This window comes from Planococcus citri, chromosome 4, assembly GCF_950023065.1.
Source record: "Planococcus citri chromosome 4, ihPlaCitr1.1, whole genome shotgun sequence".
Taxonomy (NCBI): Eukaryota; Metazoa; Arthropoda; class Insecta; order Hemiptera; family Pseudococcidae; genus Planococcus; species Planococcus citri.
Window position 1 is genome coordinate 60,210,666 of NC_088680.1, and position 20,657 is coordinate 60,231,322.

General features: G+C 34.8%; 2 protein-coding genes across 4 annotated transcripts; one reads left to right on the forward strand and one right to left on the reverse strand.

Moving 5' to 3' along the window:
- The first annotated feature begins 157 nt into the window (after nt 1-157).
- On the forward strand, nt 158-13,421 carry LOC135842969 (uncharacterized). The gene is made up of 14 exons (XM_065360668.1): nt 158-309; nt 392-965; nt 1,031-1,115; nt 1,203-1,293; nt 6,421-6,497; nt 6,584-6,655; nt 6,747-6,818; nt 6,905-7,740; nt 7,823-7,907; nt 12,015-12,102; nt 12,185-12,261; nt 12,354-12,425; nt 12,512-12,580; nt 12,664-13,421. Exons 2-14 carry the CDS (start codon nt 411-413, stop codon nt 13,275-13,277), a joined length of 2,793 nt encoding a protein of 930 aa, XP_065216740.1. The 5' UTR covers nt 158-309; nt 392-410; the 3' UTR covers nt 13,278-13,421.
- Nucleotides 13,422-17,349: 3,928 nt separating this feature from the next.
- On the reverse strand, nt 17,350-20,582 carry LOC135843978 (uncharacterized). 3 transcript variants are annotated; one of them, XM_065362053.1, is made up of 8 exons: nt 20,323-20,582; nt 18,654-18,842; nt 18,471-18,555; nt 18,290-18,386; nt 18,114-18,196; nt 17,930-18,004; nt 17,768-17,845; nt 17,350-17,693 (listed from the first exon to the last, which is right to left on the reverse strand). In XM_065362053.1, the coding sequence occupies exons 2-8, from the start codon at nt 18,831-18,833 to the stop codon at nt 17,536-17,538; spliced, it is 756 nt and encodes a 251-aa protein (XP_065218125.1). In that variant the 5' UTR covers nt 18,834-18,842; nt 20,323-20,582; the 3' UTR covers nt 17,350-17,535. The 3 variants fall into 3 exon arrangements, with proteins under 3 accessions (XP_065218125.1, XP_065218124.1, XP_065218123.1); XM_065362052.1 differs by having other exon boundaries at nt 20,298-20,582; XM_065362051.1 differs by having other exon boundaries at nt 18,654-18,933; nt 20,298-20,582.
- Between the last annotated feature and the right edge of the window lie 75 nt (nt 20,583-20,657).

The window sequence follows — 20,657 nt, forward strand, 5'->3', positions numbered from 1 at the left end:
GCAGAACAATGAAATAAAATCTCATTGGAATCAAAACAGATTTACAAACAACATGTACTGCATGCTCGTAGGTTACCTTTTACTTCCCAAATGCGTAAACACCCGTGATTAATGGCGATTCGGCAGTTGTTGCCGGAGATGAAATGGCGTTGTTTTGCACTCGACTGCGAGATAAATTTGTTTGATCAATTGCGGATTTTTTGATAACGATCTTGCGGTTATATTATATAATATAGCTTGTTACCATCGACGGGTTACAATCGAACTCGATGTTCGTTACAGTTTGAATCGTTTTTGTAGTTAGGATAGGTGAGTAGAAAGAGTTGAATTTTTTACGTCAAAATTTTAAATTTTGTAAAAATTATTTAATGTGAGCTTTTTTTTTATTCAGGTTTTGTATTTAATACAAAATGAAGATCACGTTATTCGCCTTGTTCGTGGTGTTACCATCTTTATGCGTTTGTACCCCATTACCCGATGTCAGCGCTGCAGCTAATTCTGGTTCTAACGCTTCAATCAATACCACTGGAGGAGGCAATGTCAACGCCAACACCAGTTCCAATTCCAATGCTTCTATCAACACCAACACTCCCCCTGCTGTACCTCCAACCGCTACGGTGCCACCAACTACACCTCCTCCAGATGCAACGCAGCCACCCTGTGATGGAACTCCACCACCACCACCACCACCACCCTGTGATGGCTCTCAACCACCTACTTCTACACCTCCTGATTCTACATCTCCTCCAACTCCATCTGGTCCAACTAGTGTCGATGTGAATGCGTCTTCCAACTCGAACGCCAATGTTAATCAATCGGGCGGTCCTGGAGGTAAAGTTGATGTCAACGCTTCGTCCAGCTCCAGTGCTTCGGTTACTGTCAGTGGTGCTCCATGTGGTAAACCAGATGTCCAAGGATTCGATAATTATTCAGTTCTTGTCAAGAACCAAGGAGATGTTCAGAAAGTAAGGATGAAATATTTTATTCAATTTCTACTTTTTCATGGGATCTAATTCGAACCTGATTTTAGTTCGCCAGCCACAACTGGATGGTATGGAAAAGTTCATCTTCGTCTACGAAGATCGAAAGCCAAGAATGTATCTGTGCTCCTCGATGTAAGTAGATTTCACGATTTTCACGAGTTGACAAATTTCTTACTCGCTGTTCAAGCAACTTAATTGTCAACATGTCAATCTTTACAGATCTCGATCAAAACTGCAAAGCTTCTCAATACAAAATCACTGTTCAATCTGAAACCGACATTTTGTACGAAGTTTGGGGTTACAACGGAGAGTAAGTTGATTCTTGTGTACTTTCATGGCAAAAGAGCTCTTAAGAGTATATTATGGTGAAAGCTGCATTTTCTCCCAGCCTTGGCGAAACTCACCCAAATCGTTTGTTTTGACGTGTAAAACCATCTCGAAAAATTCTTTGAGTTCCCCTCCCCCTCCCACCCACCACCAACAACAACTGTGTGTGCTCATTATCCAATATTTTTTAAATTTAGAAGGAATGGTCCAAAATGTTCGCAGAAACTAAATATGTACCTATTAATTATAGGCAGGTATACATAAGTATGGGGCATTTTCTATAAAAAATAATTCCATGCTTGTTTTTTGGGAAGAGGAGTGTAGAATATTTTGAGAAATTTGTGAGAAAAAATCGGGAGAATGTGTTTCGTGAAATTCGAAAAAAAAATCCAAAAGATATCACAGAATATTTTTTTTGAGCTCGAATTTGCCCTTAATAGTCCGGCATATGACAATAGGAGTAATTGCAACCCCCCCCCCCGCCGATCCTCTAGGACAACTTTTTTCTTAAAGGGGACATCCTAAGGAACATTTTAAAGCAAACTTGCCAAAAAAAAGTTGGCCTTACTTACAAAATGGCGGCCATTTTGATTGACAGGTCAGCCGAAATCGCAGATTTTGCGTTTTAACATAGGACTTGCACGAACTTTTTCAAACTTTACAAAGGTAGATCGAGAGATCATGCAACAATTTATCACCTGTCAAAATTTCAAGTGCTTAAGTGCGTTTTTCGATTTTTGGTGAATTTTTAAAAATCGAATTTAGGCCAAAAATGAGGGAAAAATCAAAATTTTACCAAATTGACCAAGAAAGCTCAAATTTGAGATATACCCTGTTTTCGACATGCCAAATCGATTGGAAAAGGTTTCAACCACTTTTGAGCAGTTCTGGAGCCTCCAGCAGATTTTTGAAACTCGAAATTCCCACCAAATTGGAGTTGTAAAGCTAAAACTTATTCTAAAAACTAATTTCAATACGCTACGAAGTACTGCAGGTGAATTTCAAGTCGTTTTGGACCCTCCAGCGACTTTTTGAAAATTCCTGAAGCCTCCAGCAGATTTTTGAAACTTTAAATTTTCACAAAATTTCATCAAATGGAGATGGAAAGCTGAAATTTACTCTACAATCCAATTTTAACACCCTCTGAAGACGACTTCAGGTGGGTTCAAGTCATTTTAGGGCCTACAGCGACTTTTTTGAAAATTACTGGAGCCTCCAGTAGATTTTTGAAACATGAAATTTCCTCAAAATGTCATCAAACTAAGATGGAGAGTCGAAATTCATTCTGAAAACTAATTTCAATACTCTACTAAGTTGACTGCTGGTGAATTTCAAGTTGTTTTGGAACCTCCAGCAACTTTTTGATAGGTTGTATGAAGTTTTTTGGGAAAATTGAAATTTCCTAAAAGTAGCTGGAAGCTTCAAAACCATTTGAAACCACCATGTAGTCCGTGAAGTAAATTTCAGCTTGCCAACTCCATTTGATAAATTTTGTTAATGTTGGGGAAATTTCAAGTTTCAAAAATCTACTGGAGGCTCCAGTAATTTTCAAAAAAGTCGCTGTAGGCCCTAAAATGACTTGAACCCACCTGAAGTCGTCTTCAGAGGGTGTTAAAATTGGATTGTAGAGTAAATTTCAGCTTTCCATCTCCATTTGATGAAATTTTGTGAAAATTTAAAGTTTCAAAAATTTGCTGGAGGCTTCAGGAATTTTCAAAAAGTCGCGGGAGGATCCAACACGACTTGAAATTCACCTGCAGTACTTCGTAGCGTATTGAAATTAGTTTTTAGAATAAGTTTTAGCTTTACAACTCCAATTTGATGGAATTTTGTGGGAATTTCGAGTTTCAAAAATCTGCTGGAGGCTCCAGAACTGCTCAAATGAGGTTGAAACCGTTTCCAATCGATTTGGCATGTCGAAAATAGGGTATATCTCAAATTTCAACTTTCTTGGTCAATTTGGTAAAATTTTGATTTTTTCCCTCATTTTTGGGCTAAATTCGATTTTCAAAAATTCACCAAAACTCGAAAAACGCACTTTAGCACTTGAAATTTTGACAGGTGATAAATTTTTGCATGATCTTTCGATCTACTTTTGTAAAGTTTGAAAAAGTTCGTGCAAGTCCTATGTTAAAACGCAAAATCTGCGATTTCGGCTGACCTGTCAATCAAAATGGCCGCCATTTTGTAAGTAAGGCCAACTTTTTTTTGGCAAGTTTGCTTTAAAATGGTCCTTAGGATGTCCCCTTTAAGAAAAAAGTTGTCCCAGAGGATCGGCGCGGGGGGGCGTGCAATTACTCCTATTGTCATATGCCAGACTATAAGTACATAAAACAGATTTCAATTCTGACTTTAAAATTTTTTTTTAACTAGGAAAGGCTTTATAAAAGGGAACCGAAATGGTTTAGAGGGCCTGGGGAAGTTTTCTCTTCAAAGGGAAGTTATTTAAGAAGATTCTGATCAAAGTAGGTAACAAATAATTTGAACAAAAAAATTTCAGACTTCAATTTTTTTATTTAAAAAAAATCGATTTTTGAGATACGGGAAAGAGGGTGGGGGTGAATTCATACAAAGAGATCAGCACTGTTTAGGAACGTAGCTTAAGAGATTGGGGGAGGCTATTCTCTGAAGAGGGAATTTATTCGTAAGAATTCTGATGCAGAAATGACAAATTTTTGGATCAATATCTATGAGGGTCATTCCACGTCAATTCAACCAAGAAGTGGTAAGGAGGGGGGGGGGTGATTTTTTTGAAATTTTTTCTGTGGAAAGATCTTCCGAAAGGATGACCAATGGGGCAAATCGCAGCTCTCTAGCCCTTTTTTAAAGGCTGCCAGGGGGTGTCAAAGTTTTCAGTGAACTTGAAATATCATCCATTTCAGCAGTGGATTACTCGATAACCGCAATACCTACCGAAATGAAACTTTTTTCAATAATTTAAGGTTTTAAGAGGCTTTTTGGTGATATCATAAAGATCAGTGTTGCCACTTTTTTTCGTACGAAAAATTAGCTCGAAAAGTTTCAAAACGTAGTTTTTATATCGTTGTGACTTTCAAAAATTCTGAAAAAAATATATTATGGACAACTTTTTATGCTGAACAACATATTATAAAATTGGGATGGCATTATGTCGTAAAGTCGATTTAAAAAAATTGAAAGTTTGCGAAAAAATGTGATTTTTTAATTTAAAACATGAAAAAAAGTTTTGACTGATGAAGTTGACCCATTTGACCCCTATTTTTACGTATACGTTGAAAAAGTTGAAAAAACCCCTTCACTCGATGAAATAAACTCATCACAAAAAAATCAACATTCGGAAAAAATTCAATTTTCAATTTCAAACATCAAAAAAAGTTTAAATTTATTCAGTTGTCTTATTTTGACCTCTTCCTCACGTATTTCAAGAAAAAGTTGGCAAAAATCACACTCATTGCAAAAAAATTGAAATTCGCTAATTTTTTTAATTTTGATTTTTTTATGATGAGTTTCTTTTATCGAGTGAAATTGGGGATTCAACTTTTTCAACGGATACGTAAAAATAGGGGTCAAATGGGTCAACTTCATCAGTCAAAACTTTTTTTCAAGTTTCAAATCAAAAATTTTAACTTCACTGAAAACTTTGACACCCCCTGGCAGCCTTTAAAAAAGGGCTAGAGAGGTGCGATTTGCGCCATTGCTCATCCCTTCGGAAGGTCTTTCCACAGAAAAAATTTCAAAAAAACGCCGACCCCCCCCCACCACTTCTTGGACGAATTGACGTGAAACGACCCATGAATTATTTGATCTTTTTCAAGTAGGGCACTTTCCTGGTAGAAACGCAAAAGGCTAAAATTTTTAGAAAATTTTTAAAAATGAAAATAAGCATCTTGGAGTTCGATGATGAGAGTGAAAAAAATATCTAAAATATAATTTTCACAAGTGGATCGTGAAAAAAAAATTCAGAAGATTTTGACTAAATTCAGTTGAGACTCGCATTTCAAATTAAAAGTCGTCCAGAAAAAAAATTTAGCCCTGGAGATGTCCCTGAAAGGAAGTTTTAGACTTTCAAATAGAAGGCATTTTCGAGAAAATCCAGTTTTTTCGCTCGGGAAAATGGTCTGGTTCCAAATAAAGTGTGTTGAGTTTGGTGTCGTCCTCCATTGCCATTATACTTACAATCCAAGAACACTTTTTAATGTTCTGCAACATTGAAAATTTTCAAATCACTTATTTTTGGTTGAATTGCGTCATTTTGAAAATTGGTTGAGGAGGGGGGGTCTGGAACTTCTCTGATGAAGGTCCTCGATTGTATCCACTTTCCATTCAAAATCAACCGAAAAGCTGTCAGGGGCCAAATTCGCCATATTTATCCACCTATGGCTTTTTTGAAATTTTCAATCCCCCCCCCCTCCACTCCATAACAATGGGGATTTTCGGAGTGGAAAAATTCCAAATGTGCACCTACTTGGTGAATATTTTCTGCGAAAATGTCAAAATTTTTGAACCATTGCTCTCGTGCAGGGTTATAAAACATTGAATTTCCAGCTCCTACGGCCATATTTGTCATATTGAAGTGGGAGCTAGGGAGGGTGGGAGCTGGGGAGGGTGGGAGGGAGGGGTCGATTAGAAAAAGTTTGAGATTATTTTTTGGGTGTCAGTTTTTTGAAATTGGCAACCATTTCAAAGAAGAAATTATGAAGGAGCAAATCATTTGAAAAAGGGGTGAGGGGAGGGGTCTGAAACTTCTCTGGATCCATCTATGGCTTTTTTGAACTTTTCGACCCCCCCCCCCCCCCCTACACCTCATAACAATGGGGATTTTCGGAGTGGAAAAATTCCACATGTGGACCTACTTGGTGAATATTTTCTGCGAAAAAGTCAAAATTTTTGAACCATTGCTCTCGTGTAGAGCTAGAAAACATTGAATTTCCAGCTCCTACGGCCATATTCGTCAAATTGAGGTGGGTAGGAGGGAGAGGGAGGGTCGACTCGAAAAAGTTTGAGAATAACCTTTTGGGTGAATTTTGCCAAATTTGAAAGAGCGCAGCTTCATCATCCCTACCCCTAGAGAATCTTTTTTTCAGTGAATTTCCGAAGAAGTATTTTTCATCACTTTTTCTCCCTTATTTAGGAAAGTCCTCTATATCCAGCAGAAATTGAGCATTACTAGTCAGAAATTCCACATTTACACGTCTCAAGTTGTCAGCAGTAAGTGGTCATCCAGATTTCCTCAGATACCTATTTTGAATTATCTATACTTATACCTATCTACTTTCGATATTTTCAATTTTCAGTTGCTGAGGCTGCCAGTGGTTCCCAACAAGTAATTGCTGTACAAAAAGAGCAAACCATTAAGGAATATTTCGGTACGTGATTGAAAACCAACCACCTGTTTTGCTGTGGAAATTTCAGTTTTCAGAACTTGAATTATTTTCACGTTAACTCAATATGTTTCAGATAACGGTTCTTTCGCTATATTGGATACCGATAATGAAACTTACATGATCTGTACAACTTCTGGACAAAACAGTAAGATTTTTTTTTTCGTATTCGGAGACATTTCTGGTTTAAATTTTCAGTTGAATAATACGATGGGTTTATCATAATTCGTATAGGTGTCACTTTCATCTCACTTAGTCAACAAGTCTACGAAAGCGTCGAATTGAGACAACAAGTTTCGCAAAAGATCGACCAAGTTTTGCAAGTGAATAACCTGAAATCGGCTCAATTCGTCGAAGTCTCATCTAAATTCGATGTAGACATTACTCAATATAAATGGGACCAATGCAGCCAAGGAGGCGGTAACGGAACTCCTAGTCCCAATGGTACTCCTAGTCCCAGTGGCAGTCCTGGTGGCAGTACCACTGTCAACGCTGGCTCCAATTCATCGGCCGATGTCAATGTTAAAAACCAAGGCAACGGTGACCAAACTGATGTCAATGCCAAAACTAATTCGTCATCTGATGTCAATGTTAAAAACAAAGATAACAATGGAAGTCCTACTACCGATATCAATGCCAAAACTAATTCATCATCTGATGTCAATGTTAAAAACAAAGATAACAATGGAAGTCCTACTACCGATATCAATGCCAAAACTAATTCATCATCTGATGTCAATGTTAAAAACAAAGATAGCAATGGAAGTCCCACTACTGATGTCAATGCCAAAACTGATTCATCGTCTGATGTCAATGTTAAAAACAAAGATAGCAATGGAAGTCCTACTACCGATGTCAACGCTCACTCTGATTCGTCGGCCGATGCCAATGTTAAAAACAACGGCCAGGGTGGTCAAACCGATGTCAATGCTAAATCTAAATCTGACGCAAACGTATCTGTTAATGGTGGTAGTGGTGGAGATAGTGGTGGCTGCTCTGGAAAACCAACTCAGCAAGGATTCACTAATTACTCAGTTTTGAAAATCTCCAGCCAAGAATTCCAAAGCAAGGTATGGACAATTGAAATCATTGAAACGATTTCTTTTCTAGGATACCAGTATTGTATTTTTTTTTTATGTTTTATTGTTATAGATCGACAAAACAACGTGGTACGTTGCTAAATACACCCAAGCCACGGAAGAAGTTAAAACTGATGTTACTGTATGTGCTGATCGATGTAAGTTTTTCTCTTCTGGAATTTATTTCGATTCTTATCAAGGGCAATTCTGGTGTATTTTTGAGTCATTTTCTTCTCTCCATCTCCCAAAATCCTTAACTGATTTTCAAGCTTGGGGAAAAATGATTGGATCTGATCAGATCTGAGCAGATGTAATTTGATCAGAACTTTGATCTGATTAGATCTGTTCACATTTAATTGGATTTGTAGAATTTCGAGATCTGATTGGATTCGATCTGGTCTGATCAATCAGGCCTGGTCAAATCTCATCATGGATCTGATGGGGTCTGAACTGGTCTGATCTGATCAAAGCTGTGATATAGCCAGATTTGATCAGATCTGGTCAGGTCAATAATTGAATCCATGGAATTCCCGCATCTGATGGTTGATTGAATTTCACAAATGATTCAGATATTATTTTTTACCTATACAGATAATTTTTTTTTTCATCAAAATTTTCACAATTCTTCATTAATTTTTACCTAAAAAAAATCCATTTCTGGATTGAAATATAGCAACGAAGCCTTGAAATTTTCAACCTGACAAGATTCATCATGTTATTCTACAGAGCCTTTGGTTTTTCAGGCATTTTTGCCAAGAGTTGGAAAGTTGATTTTTTTCAATCAAAAATAATGGAAAGAACATTTTAGGCTCTATAAGGGTAAGGGCACCAATTATGGACCAGTCCGCAATATGGACCACCGCTCGTTCTCGTTGGTAATTAGCGCAATCAGTCAGGAAAAAATGTATTCTGGTATATTTTTCATCAAAAAAACGAATGAGATAAAAATTATAACTGTAAAGTCAAAACTCGCTGAGTAATTTACGAAAAACTGTTTTGAGACACTGAAAAATTTTTTTAGTGTGTTTTACAACTTTTCTTAAAATATATATGTGGTGTAATTTTCTAAATGTCATTGATGTTTATAATATCAAAAAAGGATGTAGTTTCTGCTGGAGTGATCAGTTTTTGCTAAAAATGAGGGTATATACAGAAATTTTTGGTGCAAAGTTTTTTTTTATGGGGTGCGCTAATATGGACCACCTGTGATATTGAATTTTTTACTCATTTTTTACAGCCGCTAAAAAGGGGAATGCTTGAAATACTTTTTTTTGTTCATTTCTACTAATAAATATGATGTTTTGAAACGTAAAAATTTGTTTATTTTGAAATTATTCTTTAGGTGGTCCATATTAGGCATCCAAAATTTTGAACTGTCATTTTGACACTCGTCATTCGACAATTTGAAAAAAATATTCAAAATTAACCTGAACTGCTTAGAATAAGGTTTTTTGTTCATTTCTACAAATAAATATGACCTTTTGAAAAATGTGAAAGTATGTTTATTTTTAAATTTTATAGGTGGTCCATATTAGGCGTCCAAAATTTCAAACTGTCATTTTGACACTCATCACTCAACAATAAAAAAAACATACTTAAAGTTGACCTTCACCCCTGAAGTTTTGTACAGTGTTAGTGGAAGGATGGAACTTCATTTTAAGCCTTTGTGGAGGTTTCTACCTCCTATAGTTTTCAAGTGGCAATCCTCCAAAAAAAAGTGGTCCATATTTGGTGCCTCTACCCTTACCTAATTTTTATTCTATTCATTTTTTTCGTTGGACCCTTTGTTCATCCAAGGAATCAAATTTTTTGAGGGCAAATAATTTTTGTAAAAATTGAGTGAAAGTTGATACGAAAAAATATGAGCCTGGAGAGAATATCAGCATGAAATTCCCCCATTAATGAATTTTCACAACTTTTTTTTTCTGCAAAGCTTGAATTGTGAAATAGTTTTATCAAAAGTTTAAATGATCAATTATTGTTGTGCCAATTAACAAATATTTCAAAAACTACTGTTCATGGGGAAAAAGCAATGGGATTCCATAGATAGGAAATTTTATGCTCTATAATTTTTACTCTACATTTTTCTCTCAGGGGCATTTTATTCATTCAAAAAACCCTACTTTTTTGGTAAGAAATTCCCAAGTCATTCGATTTCTAGGGGCGAGGGACACCTCAAGTGCGTTTTTTTTCAAACCAGAATAATTTTATTGTGCAAGGAAAACATTTAAAAAATCAAAAATTTTCTGGTAATGGGGAAATTTTTGAAATTTGTACAACCATATTTTTCTCTAGCCTCCCCCCCCCCACCGACCTCGAATTTGACCATTTCGAGTCATTCTGGAGCCTCCAGCGTGATCTTAAATTTCTCCAAAATTTAAAAATTTTTCCAAATGACCTGGAAATTAATTTGGGAGTGCTAAAAATGGAGTTGTTGCTTATTCTGAGTCCATTTTTAACGGACTCATCTACATTTTACCCAATTTCTAAGCGGTCATCTCAAGTGGTTTTCTTTTTTTAATCAGAATATTTATTTTTATTGATAACTGTAGAATTTTGGTCAAACAAAAAACCTTGAGATTTCCGTCTGGAAATCAGCTCTAACAAGGATAAATTCTTTCAAACAGATTTAGAATAAACCACAACTCGATTTTTAGCTGCATTAGCCAATTTCCACGCCTTTTGGAAAAAATTTCAAAATTCTGGGGAAATCTAAAATCGTCCTGGAGGCTCCAGAATGGCTGGAAATGATGAAATTTGCTCAAGGCTAATCATTTTTATTAAATGAATATTTATATTTTTTGAAAAAACTATTCAACTTCTCAAAAATTCGTCAAAAAATCGAAAAAATTCAATTTGGGCAGCTGAAAGGCAATTTCAGACTATGCTCTTTTCAAAAATCGTCGTCTCGTTCAAATCGGAGGAGGGCACCTCAAAGCTTTATTTTCAAGATATTTTGGGATATTTTTGGATATTTCTGGTATTTTGAAATTGACAATAATGACCGAAAAATTGGCACTAGTGTGTTTCAAAATATTTTTCAAGTTTCAGAAATCGTAGGTAGGTATATTTTGATGTTTTGGCATCCTTAATGCGAAATATTTGAGAAAAATAAATCAAGCCCGATTTCTAGGAGGTCATCTCAAGTGCGTTTTTTTTAAACCAGAATATTTTAAAGAATTTTGGTCGGACAAAAAAACTCGAGACGTCCGTCTGGAAATCGACTCTAATGAGAATATACTCTCCAACAGATTGAGAATAAGCCACAATTCGGTTTTTAGCTATCTCAAATAATTTCCACGGCTTCTGAAGAAATTTCAAAATTCTGGGGAAATCAAAAATTGTCCTGTAAGCTCCAGAATGACTGGAAATGATGAAATTCGATCAAGCCTGATTTTCATAATTTTTACTAAATGAATATTTTTATGAATTATTTGAGAAATGCATAAAATGGCTGAAATTTGACTTTTCAAAAATTCGTCAAAAAATCTAAAAAATTCAATTTGGGAAGCTGAAATTTTGGTTATGGGAGTTTCAGACTATGCTCTTTTCAAAGTCGTTGTCTCGTTCAAATAGGAGGCGGGCACCTCAAAGTTTTCTTTTCAAGATACTGTCAGTTTTTTGAAATTGACATTAATGACCGAAAAATTGGCACCACTGCATTTCTAAATTTTTCTCAAGTTTCAGGAATCAAATATTTTTTGATATTTTGGCATCAATAATGCGAAATGTTTGAGAAAAAAAATCAAAACACGAATTGACCGAAAAATAAGCGATTTGTAAATTTTTAGGTGCTCAGTAGAACCTCAAAAGTTGTCTTGGATTTTGATGTAAATGGTCTAAGTTGAGGCAGAATTTCAAAATATTATCTTTTGGAACTGAACCATTTTCCCCGAAACAGGTTAGCTAGGTGCTAGAGCGAAAAAATACGATTTTTTCGGAAAAGCCCACGCTTTTAAGACCCATATTTTCTCTATAGGAGCACCTCCGGAGCTGATATTTTTTCTGGGTACCTTTCAACTCAAAATGAAGATGTTCGCTGAATTTGATCAAAATCCTCCATTTTTTTTTTTTGCCATCCACCCTAATGTAGATTTTTCCTTAATTTTACTTCATGAAATTGGAAAAATATTGGATTTATTTTCTCATCACAATAATCAATGTGGAGAAAGAGGAGGGGGGAGAATATCCCAAACTTGAAAATAAGAATTCGCCCGATACTGATATTTTTTTAATGATATTCACTCATTGTTTGAATCTTCCAGACATTTGCTCGAGCTGTAAAGCTGTTAAATTCCAATACACCTCCAAGGATGGATGTTTCGTGCTCAAAGAATGGGGTTACGATGGCCAGTAAGCAATATTAAAATTACATCAGATAACATTTCAGCATGTTTTCGATTCCATTCAACTCACAATAATTATTTTTTCTCAGGAACTTGATTTACATCCAAGAAAAAATATCTTTCGTTACGCAAGATTTCGTCATTTTGAAAGCCGAAGTTGAAAATGGTACGTTCATCAAGTTCATTATACCTACTTCAACGTTATAAGTAATTTTTTGAGTACCTACATTTAATATTAATGATAACGAATATTTGCAGTAATGAAAGCTACCAAAGATTCAAATACTGCTGTAGGAGTTGAAAATGGCGATCAAGTCAAAACTTATCTAAGTAAAATTTATTTTTTGTTTTCGTAAATTCAAACCTCTGATAATTTTCTTCAATAATGTTGATCTCAATAATTAATTCCTTAATAGGTTCCGAATACGCAGTACTTGGTACCGATTACAAACATTTCTTCATTGGTCAAACATCTTGCGACAAAGGTACGTACAAAAAGCCAAAATAAACGTTGGATTTCCTGCTTAGCACGATACCTAGTTTACACTAATACCGAATTTCATTCCAGGTTCCATCACATTTGTCGCCTTCATCCAAGAAATCTACGAATGCGAAGAAAAACAACAACAATACTCTCAACAAATCACTCAAATCTTGCAAGCAAGCGGAATCGACGAATCGTCACTACAGAAACTTACCCAGAAATTCGACGTCGACACCAACAAATACAATAAATCCAAGACCGAAACCGATGTCTCCCAGGATGGTTCAAAAACCACCACCAAAAATGAAACCGAGCACGCCGATGGTAAAGGTAAAAGCGAAACTGAAACCACTGTCAGTAATCCTCCAGGTGGTGGTACTGGTACCAACGTCAATGTATCGACCAACAGCGACTCCAGTGTAAAGGTCAATACCGACAATGGTGGTACTCCCCCATGCACTGACTCGCCACCTCCAGCATCTCAACCACCTTCTACAACTCCTCCACCTGCTACACCACCACCTTCAACTACTCCTCCTCCAGCTTCGCCTCCATCTTCGGCTCCTCCAACTTCTGTGAACGCTAACTCTTCGAGCAACTCCAATGTTTCAGTCAATGGTCCGACTACCGGAAGTATTACAGCTAATTCTGCATCTGATGCTAATGCTTCTGTTAATAATGGAAACGCGACTCCTTGATTTGATCACGTTGCGGTAATTTTAATGCGATTAAGTAAATCTATGCATCATTCCTATATTACGGTTTAAAATAATTGAAATAGTGGTATAAGTTATGTGATTAAGCAAGTTGTATTAACGTAAAATAAAAATTCTGTCAAAGCATTTTACGAGTAGTAGGGTTTACTTCATCGATGTTCGAGTGTTCGAAAATATGCATTTGAGTGACATTTGACTCGCGGAACAGTGCTTTGTATATTTTAATTTTGACCCAAGCTGTATGCTCGCAAATGTTTATCACACCGAAAATTTATGCTCCTGGCGCAGAACTGCCCTCATATTTTTAATTGACTATATCTAATTTTTTCTTCTTCTTCTTCGGAAGTTTTTGCTTCTACAAGAGAAATTTAATCTCTCATCAGAGCTTTTTGTCTGTTAAGTGATTGGGCGTTATAGTCTTATTATACATGGAAGAAGAGGGTTGACTGAACTCACTAGAAAAAAAGCCTCAAAATATTTTACTTTTCTCTCTTGGAAAGTTTTCAACATACCTCCCTCTCCCCCGTGATTCGACATAAGAAACTTTTAGTGCATATTCAACAGTGATCAGTTTTTAACTCGTCGAATGATTTTACCGGCTGTTTGAGATGATCTGCATGGTGCACTGCTTGCGATTTTCAAATTCAAGTTTATCACTGGACTTCTCATCATCCAAAAGAAAAGTTTCAACTTCATTTTTCAATGCACTGGTGAAATTATAAGAAGAATAATCCAAAAAATAAATCCATTAGAGTGGATCGCGAAAAAAAAATCGGTGGATTTTGACCAAATTCAGCAAAGACCTTCATTCTGAAGAAGTTTCTCTGAAAAAATTTCAGCTTCGTAGGTGTCACTGGAGTAGAGAAATAAATGGCCAGGTCCCAAATTTTATAAAAATTTTTACAATTTTCAGTGATCTACATTTTTTTGGATGCGTTTACCTGTCAATTTTTGTTTGTATATTTGGAGCGATGACGTTTTAGGCAAATTTCTTTGTAGGTAATTTCATCAGTTTTGAGTTATTTTATTTCACTTAAGTATTTTATTTTTTTGCGTTTTAAATAATTTTTATGAGATTTTTGCCCAACTTTACTGAAACTTCATCGGTCTTGAGTGACTTACTAAGACTTTATTGCCGCTTTTCTATTATATTATTTTTGTAAAAAAATGATTTTTTGACAATTTTTCAAAAAACTTTGATTTTTTCGAATAGGGGACCCTGCCCTATGATGGTGCAGTTCCTAAGACGGCGCAATTCAAATTTCTGGCATTTGCCAGCGCTGATGTAAAAACCAACTGCACCCTGTCTTTGTGCTTCACATTCTTGACTTTTTACTGTAGTCATATCCGCTTGAACAATTACCTTGCGTTCTTGAAAACGTAATTTTCTTTTCTTGCTTAAAAATTTGATCATTTCGAATTTTTGGTGGAAGCTCTTTCAAATTGGTTTCATTTCTAAAAGTGACTGAAAGTATCTTATAATGTGCGAAATTTCATCTACTTTCTAATGCGCTACTCAGTTTTTTCATTAGAGTTCATGTTCATTCATAAATTGACTAAAATTTGAATTTGTATAACCAGTCCTATGATGGCGCAGCCGCAAAAGCAGGCGCTTTTCAGCAACAAAAACGGGTAGATTTAGGTGAATCCTGTAGTAGTGTATATAGTGTGCCTAATCTTACATGTTTCTGTTCAAAATATTTCATAAAAAGGTATTATTGCGAAAATATTGAAAAAAGTGGGATTGTCAGCCAAATCACTAAAAAAACTTCTAACAGCCTCAAACAAAAAAATTGGGGGTAAATTAGGGATCCTAATACATTTAAAATAATAATTTCAATCGAATTCAAACGATATAGTTACAGTTTTACATTTTAATTGAATTTGCGCCGTCTTAGGAATGGTTTTGCGCCGTTGGCACATTTGAACTGATTCACAGTTCATTTGATTGAGACAAGAGATTGAAACCAAAAGTTTTACGTTTCTGGTGGTGAGTAGTAGATAGGTAGTCTGAGGGACCTTCCATCAAATTTTTGTTCATTTTGGTTGGATACTTTAGGAGCACCAGGCTTCAGAAAAAAAATTGCGCCATCTTAGGGCCGGGTCCCCTACTTATTTTTTGAAATTTTGACTGCAAAAAACAGGTTTTCAATTCTGCAATTTTTACAAAAAAGGAGGCTTTGGTAAAATAATAAACATGCTTTTTTTTGGGCAAGTTTGATCAAAAAATGAGTTTTTCTGATCATTTTTTTTTCTAATTGAATTCTTTGCAATTTTGATAAAAGTTGCAGATTTTTGCAAAAAAAAGCAAAGAAACTTTTTTTGTGATTTTGATTTTTTTTAAAATACTTTTTCGCAATTTTGGAAAAAAATAAGCATAAGGAACTATATTCAACATATTTTTAATCATAGTCCAAATATATAAGACTTCATCCTACCCCATCTCCGAAGGTGTAGAATGGATAAATTTTGCTTAAAATATTATTTACACGAGAAAACAACATTTAAATTAGTCATCATAGATCACGATGCCCTGCTTGTAATCTATGCGAAATGAATACAATTTAAAATAAAGTAAGTGTATCCTGCTTACCACAAACTGTACGCTTTTTCCATCACTTTCCGGGGTTCACCTAATACTACGAGCTGTTGATGGAACTTAACCAAATGAGACACATTTTAATTCTTTGCCTACTTTGGTGATGCCCGGGTGCATCCCAAAATATCAAAAAGGTACACTCGTTATTAACCGTGAATAGTTCGGTTAATCTAGGTTGAATTGAAAGATTATCCATCAATGATGAGATGGAAAAAACAAAAGTACTAACGCCATGGTCTCCAATGAGATGTCCATGGCTTAGATTTTATCAATGGTGACGAGGGAACTGACTTGCGCACGATGCGAGAACCAAAGGTCGAGACTATATTTAGTTGCCGGAACTATGTCTGAAGGCATCCAAAAAGCATCTAACTTTTAGTGTAAAAATCTGTATTATAAAGAGACTTGAAATGGTCAAATCTCCACCCCTATTTCTGGGTTACCAATAGCGTACTTGCTAAGTACACATAAATTAGACAATTTATGTGACTTTACTTATTTATTGCCGAAATCCCTATCTCGGGCTATAAACGTCAAAGGCTTTCAAGGGCTCGCGAACCCTTTCTCTTTTACATTTGACGACTTGCGGGTGCGGCCTTACATGCGCGAGTAGATCGCGAGTACCTCGCGTACTTAGCCTATCTTTAAAGAATTTACTCACGTTCCCAAAATTTCATTATAAGGGGTTCGTAATATAAGCACTACCTTCGGCAGTGGGGCCAATCTGTCCTCTGTCAGTTTTAGCCAAAAAAAAACTTCTGAGAAAAAAATGGAATTTTTTACAATATTTACAAAAAGTTTGATTTTTTTCAATTTTAGGAAATCAGTCAATTTTTTGGCTACTTTGATGGAGCACTGTGTTGCTGTTTTTTTTTGCAGTTTCAACAAAAAACAAATTTTACTATCGACATTTCAACAGCAAAAACTTTCTTGGGATTTTCACCAAAACAGTAGTTTGGGCAATTTAGGCAAAGAAGTTACTTTTTGGCTATTTTAATTTTAAAAAAGCAAAATTTTACTGCTTCCCAGAGATAATTGCGTTTGGGAAAAGTCGATTCGGGGAATTGGTCTTTCAGAAAAATGTCAATGTTTTTAAAAACACATTTTAATGCAATTTTTTGATGAGTTTCCCTCGAATGATTTACTCTTATTTTTATTGCTTTTAGACATTAGTATGTTTTTTGGTCCGGAGTCTGTTCAAAATATTTATTATGTTGATCCAAGCAACGCTGACTTTTGAAAAAAAAGAATTGTTCAATTTTTCAGTTCCATGTTCAACTTTTAAAAACTTGGAAAAATATGCGATAAATTCTCTTCATTAGTTTAGACTTTTAGTATCTTTGAAAAAAATGGATCAATTCACAATGTTTAGAGGATTCGTCTCTTGGAAAATTTTTTAATCAATTCCTGCCATTTTATTGGACTTTTAAAAACTTGATGAAAATGACCAATCTTTAAAATTTGTACTTGTTTTGAAGTGAACTTTTACATAGGTACCAAATCTGACTTACCTATAAGAACTCAAAAAAACAATCAGGTACATATTGAATTGTGAAAAAATTATATCAATTTTTCAAAAAATGGTTTTCTGATTATTCAAGAATTTCTTAAGTTACATTTAATTCGCGCGATTAGAATGTTTCATGCATTTAATGGTAAGCAATTAGTTTGATCAACTTCCACCATATTCTTGAGATCTATTCCATTTTCCAATAAGATTTTTTCAACTTTTAGTAATAAATCTTGTTTATTTATTACTAAGAATGCTTCATTAGAAACAGCTACCCATGCATGAGGACCTGAAATATCAATTGTCATTACAATAACAGAAGTTGACTTTGGTTGTGTTTCAGGATGTGAAATGTGTTCAAACCTGAAGAAAAAGGAGTACAAGAAGCAAAAACAGCGTACGTTTCGTAATTATCAGTCGCCAGCAAAGCATATGCTTGATCTGTGAATCAAGAAATTGAAGGGTTAGTGATTTTTCTTTATCAGATTGTTAATTAATTGTAAGTAAGTATAGGTTTGAGCTTACACTCTGGATATATTTCCTCATCAATTGGAGAAGCAGTTATTTTAGTTTTAGTACCGTCGAAGTTGACCTCAGCAGCTAAAAAATGAATTCATTATTTGTAGCTAGGTTTAGGTACACTACATACCTAATTTACAAGCGCTTGAGACAAAATTTCAAATGTTTGATGTTATGATAATATTTTTACCCAATAAAAATTGTGCTTGGAAAACATCATAGTAATCTTCTACAAATACAACTTTACTTTCTATGTATCGGAAGTTCTGTGTTCTGTAAGTAAATAATTGAGTTTTGTAGGTACCTATACCTACCAAAATAAGACCATAGGTCTACCTACCTAATCGTGAAATTGATAACCCTTACCTCACTTCCAAACCAACAGTTTTCCTTGTTAATGAGTTTTCCTGCTCGTTTACTGAAAGGCCATATCTTAAACATTTACATTCACCTGGCACAAAATCTGAATTTTTTGTTATTAGAAGAGAATACTGCCTGAACTCGTTTTCAATTCTTTGCATTCATGATTGTTTGAATGGATACTTACTGTACAAACCACATGCTGTGCTTCCATCTACGTACTGACTTTTTCCTCTCGGGACGATGTGCGAAATAACCCAAACATCTTCCATCTAAATAGGTAATTTGAAATTTGAAAAATTCCATTAGCAAAGGATGTTGTGTTATTGAGATTTGAGTGGAATGACAGATAAACTCTTAAACATCTTACATTTCCTAGGAAATTTTGTTCCACTTTCATTACGTTGAAATTAGGACAACTTTTTGGAGGAATTTTACTCAAATTCTCAGGTTCGGGTGATTCTGCAGGATTGGGTGATGGAGACCAAAGAGCTAATCCATTTGAATGGTGGGTTAACGTTAGCATAACTATGAGGAGAGTACCGGACATTTTTGAACCCTTGAACGTTGACATAAAAAAAAAAAAAAAAAAGGATGAAATAGCAGTCTTGTGTATCTAAAGCAAAACGTTTTTCTTCTCAGTGGAATACCTAAAACAAACAAAATCTCAATTGAGGTCTGTTTCCTGCTTGTATTTTTCTGTTGAGGGAATAAAATATTTTCTGCTCCAAGCGTTCTTTCCCTGAAGTTCACTTTTTATACTAATTTAAATCGATTGGAAATAACTTCAAGCCTTCTGGCGTTTCCAACCATATTTTTTTTTAAATTCAGTTTTTATGACACTTTTTGGAAATTTGGAATTTTTATAACGAAGGCAGGAAGCTCTAGAACGACTTGAAAGCTGAAACTGCGTCCATTCGACTCAGCATTGTGAATTGAGGCATAAAGTCAACTTCATTGGGTAAAAATTTATGGAAATTTCAGATTTCAAAAATTTTCTGGAAGGTCCAAAACAGCCCAAATCGGTTCAAACCCGTTTTCAATCGATTTGGAGAGTCGAAAATAAGGTACATTGTCAAGTTTTAGCTTTCTAAGTAAACTTTGTAAAAAAAACACACATTTTTGGCCCAAATTTGATTTTTAAAATTGATCAAAAATCGAAAAATGCGCTTGAGTCCACAAAAATTTGGCCACTGATGTATTCTTGCATTTTTTTTCTTTTTAGGTTTTGACAGTTTAGAAATTTTTATCTTAGTTGAGAATTGAAAGCTTTGTAATGACTAAGAAGTGATTTGTTTTCGAGTTGACTAGGCATTGAAATTTCAAAAATTAACCATGATAAAAGCTTTTTCAAATTTTTCAAAAATTATAATAAAGTCCAAAAATGAAATTAGGCATACGCAAATTTCAAATTATGGAGATTTCAGAATTTGTTTTTTCAATTCAATTTGGTTTCGTTTTATTCAAGCGAAGTACGTGCCTGTACCATTTCAAGAAGTGTAAAAATGTACTTCAGAAAGGTAATGGTAATTTTTCAATGTGCCTGAAACAAAATGGCAGCCGTGAAGTGATCATTAGTGCTTGAAAGTCACTTTCAAGGTCATTTAAGAAATGGGAAAATTTTTTGAAAACACAACATAACTCTCATGTGCTTTTATCTGTACACTAGATTTGAAAAAAAATGGTTTAAAATTTGCATTTTTTTTAAAAATTCAAAATTCAAAAATTGTCCCTATTCTTCATTCTTATCCTCTGAGATGAAATAGAAAATTGCCTGTACCTATGGTCAAAACTCATTCTTTATTGATAGGTATTCAATGAATCATGTTGTTGCCAAAGTCTTTCAATAAACTTCTTTCCCAATTAAACAAATTTATGCCCCGAAAAATTGCAAAAAAATAAATAAATAGGCAGAAAGTCTAAATCATTTTGTAATATTTTCAAGTCTTCTAGCCGTGTCCATTTTTACAAATTCTATAGTGGTTTTTTAGATTAAGAAAAATAGGTAACTTACAACTTATAGTGGGGTAAGTAAATACCTCTTGCTTGGAATATCAAAATTTATAGTAAATTAATTCGCGTCACACTTCACAATGAAATGCGATCAGTATTCAATGTAAACGTTGAAGTTTCATGTTAGGTATCTACAGATATACTGCATTTATGGTTGATTTGATTAATTGCGCAAATCACTTTGCTTTTTTTTTTTTTTTTTTTTGTTCATTTGAATCACGTCTACTTTAGAGCTTGTTTTGCTAATATTTGAAATATCTGTTGTTGGCGATTCAAGCTCAATTCTTATTTGTTCTCTTTTTCAATGAGATGTTGTAAGGTCCCAAATTCTATGCCTATTACGTTTCGATAAAATGTGCTT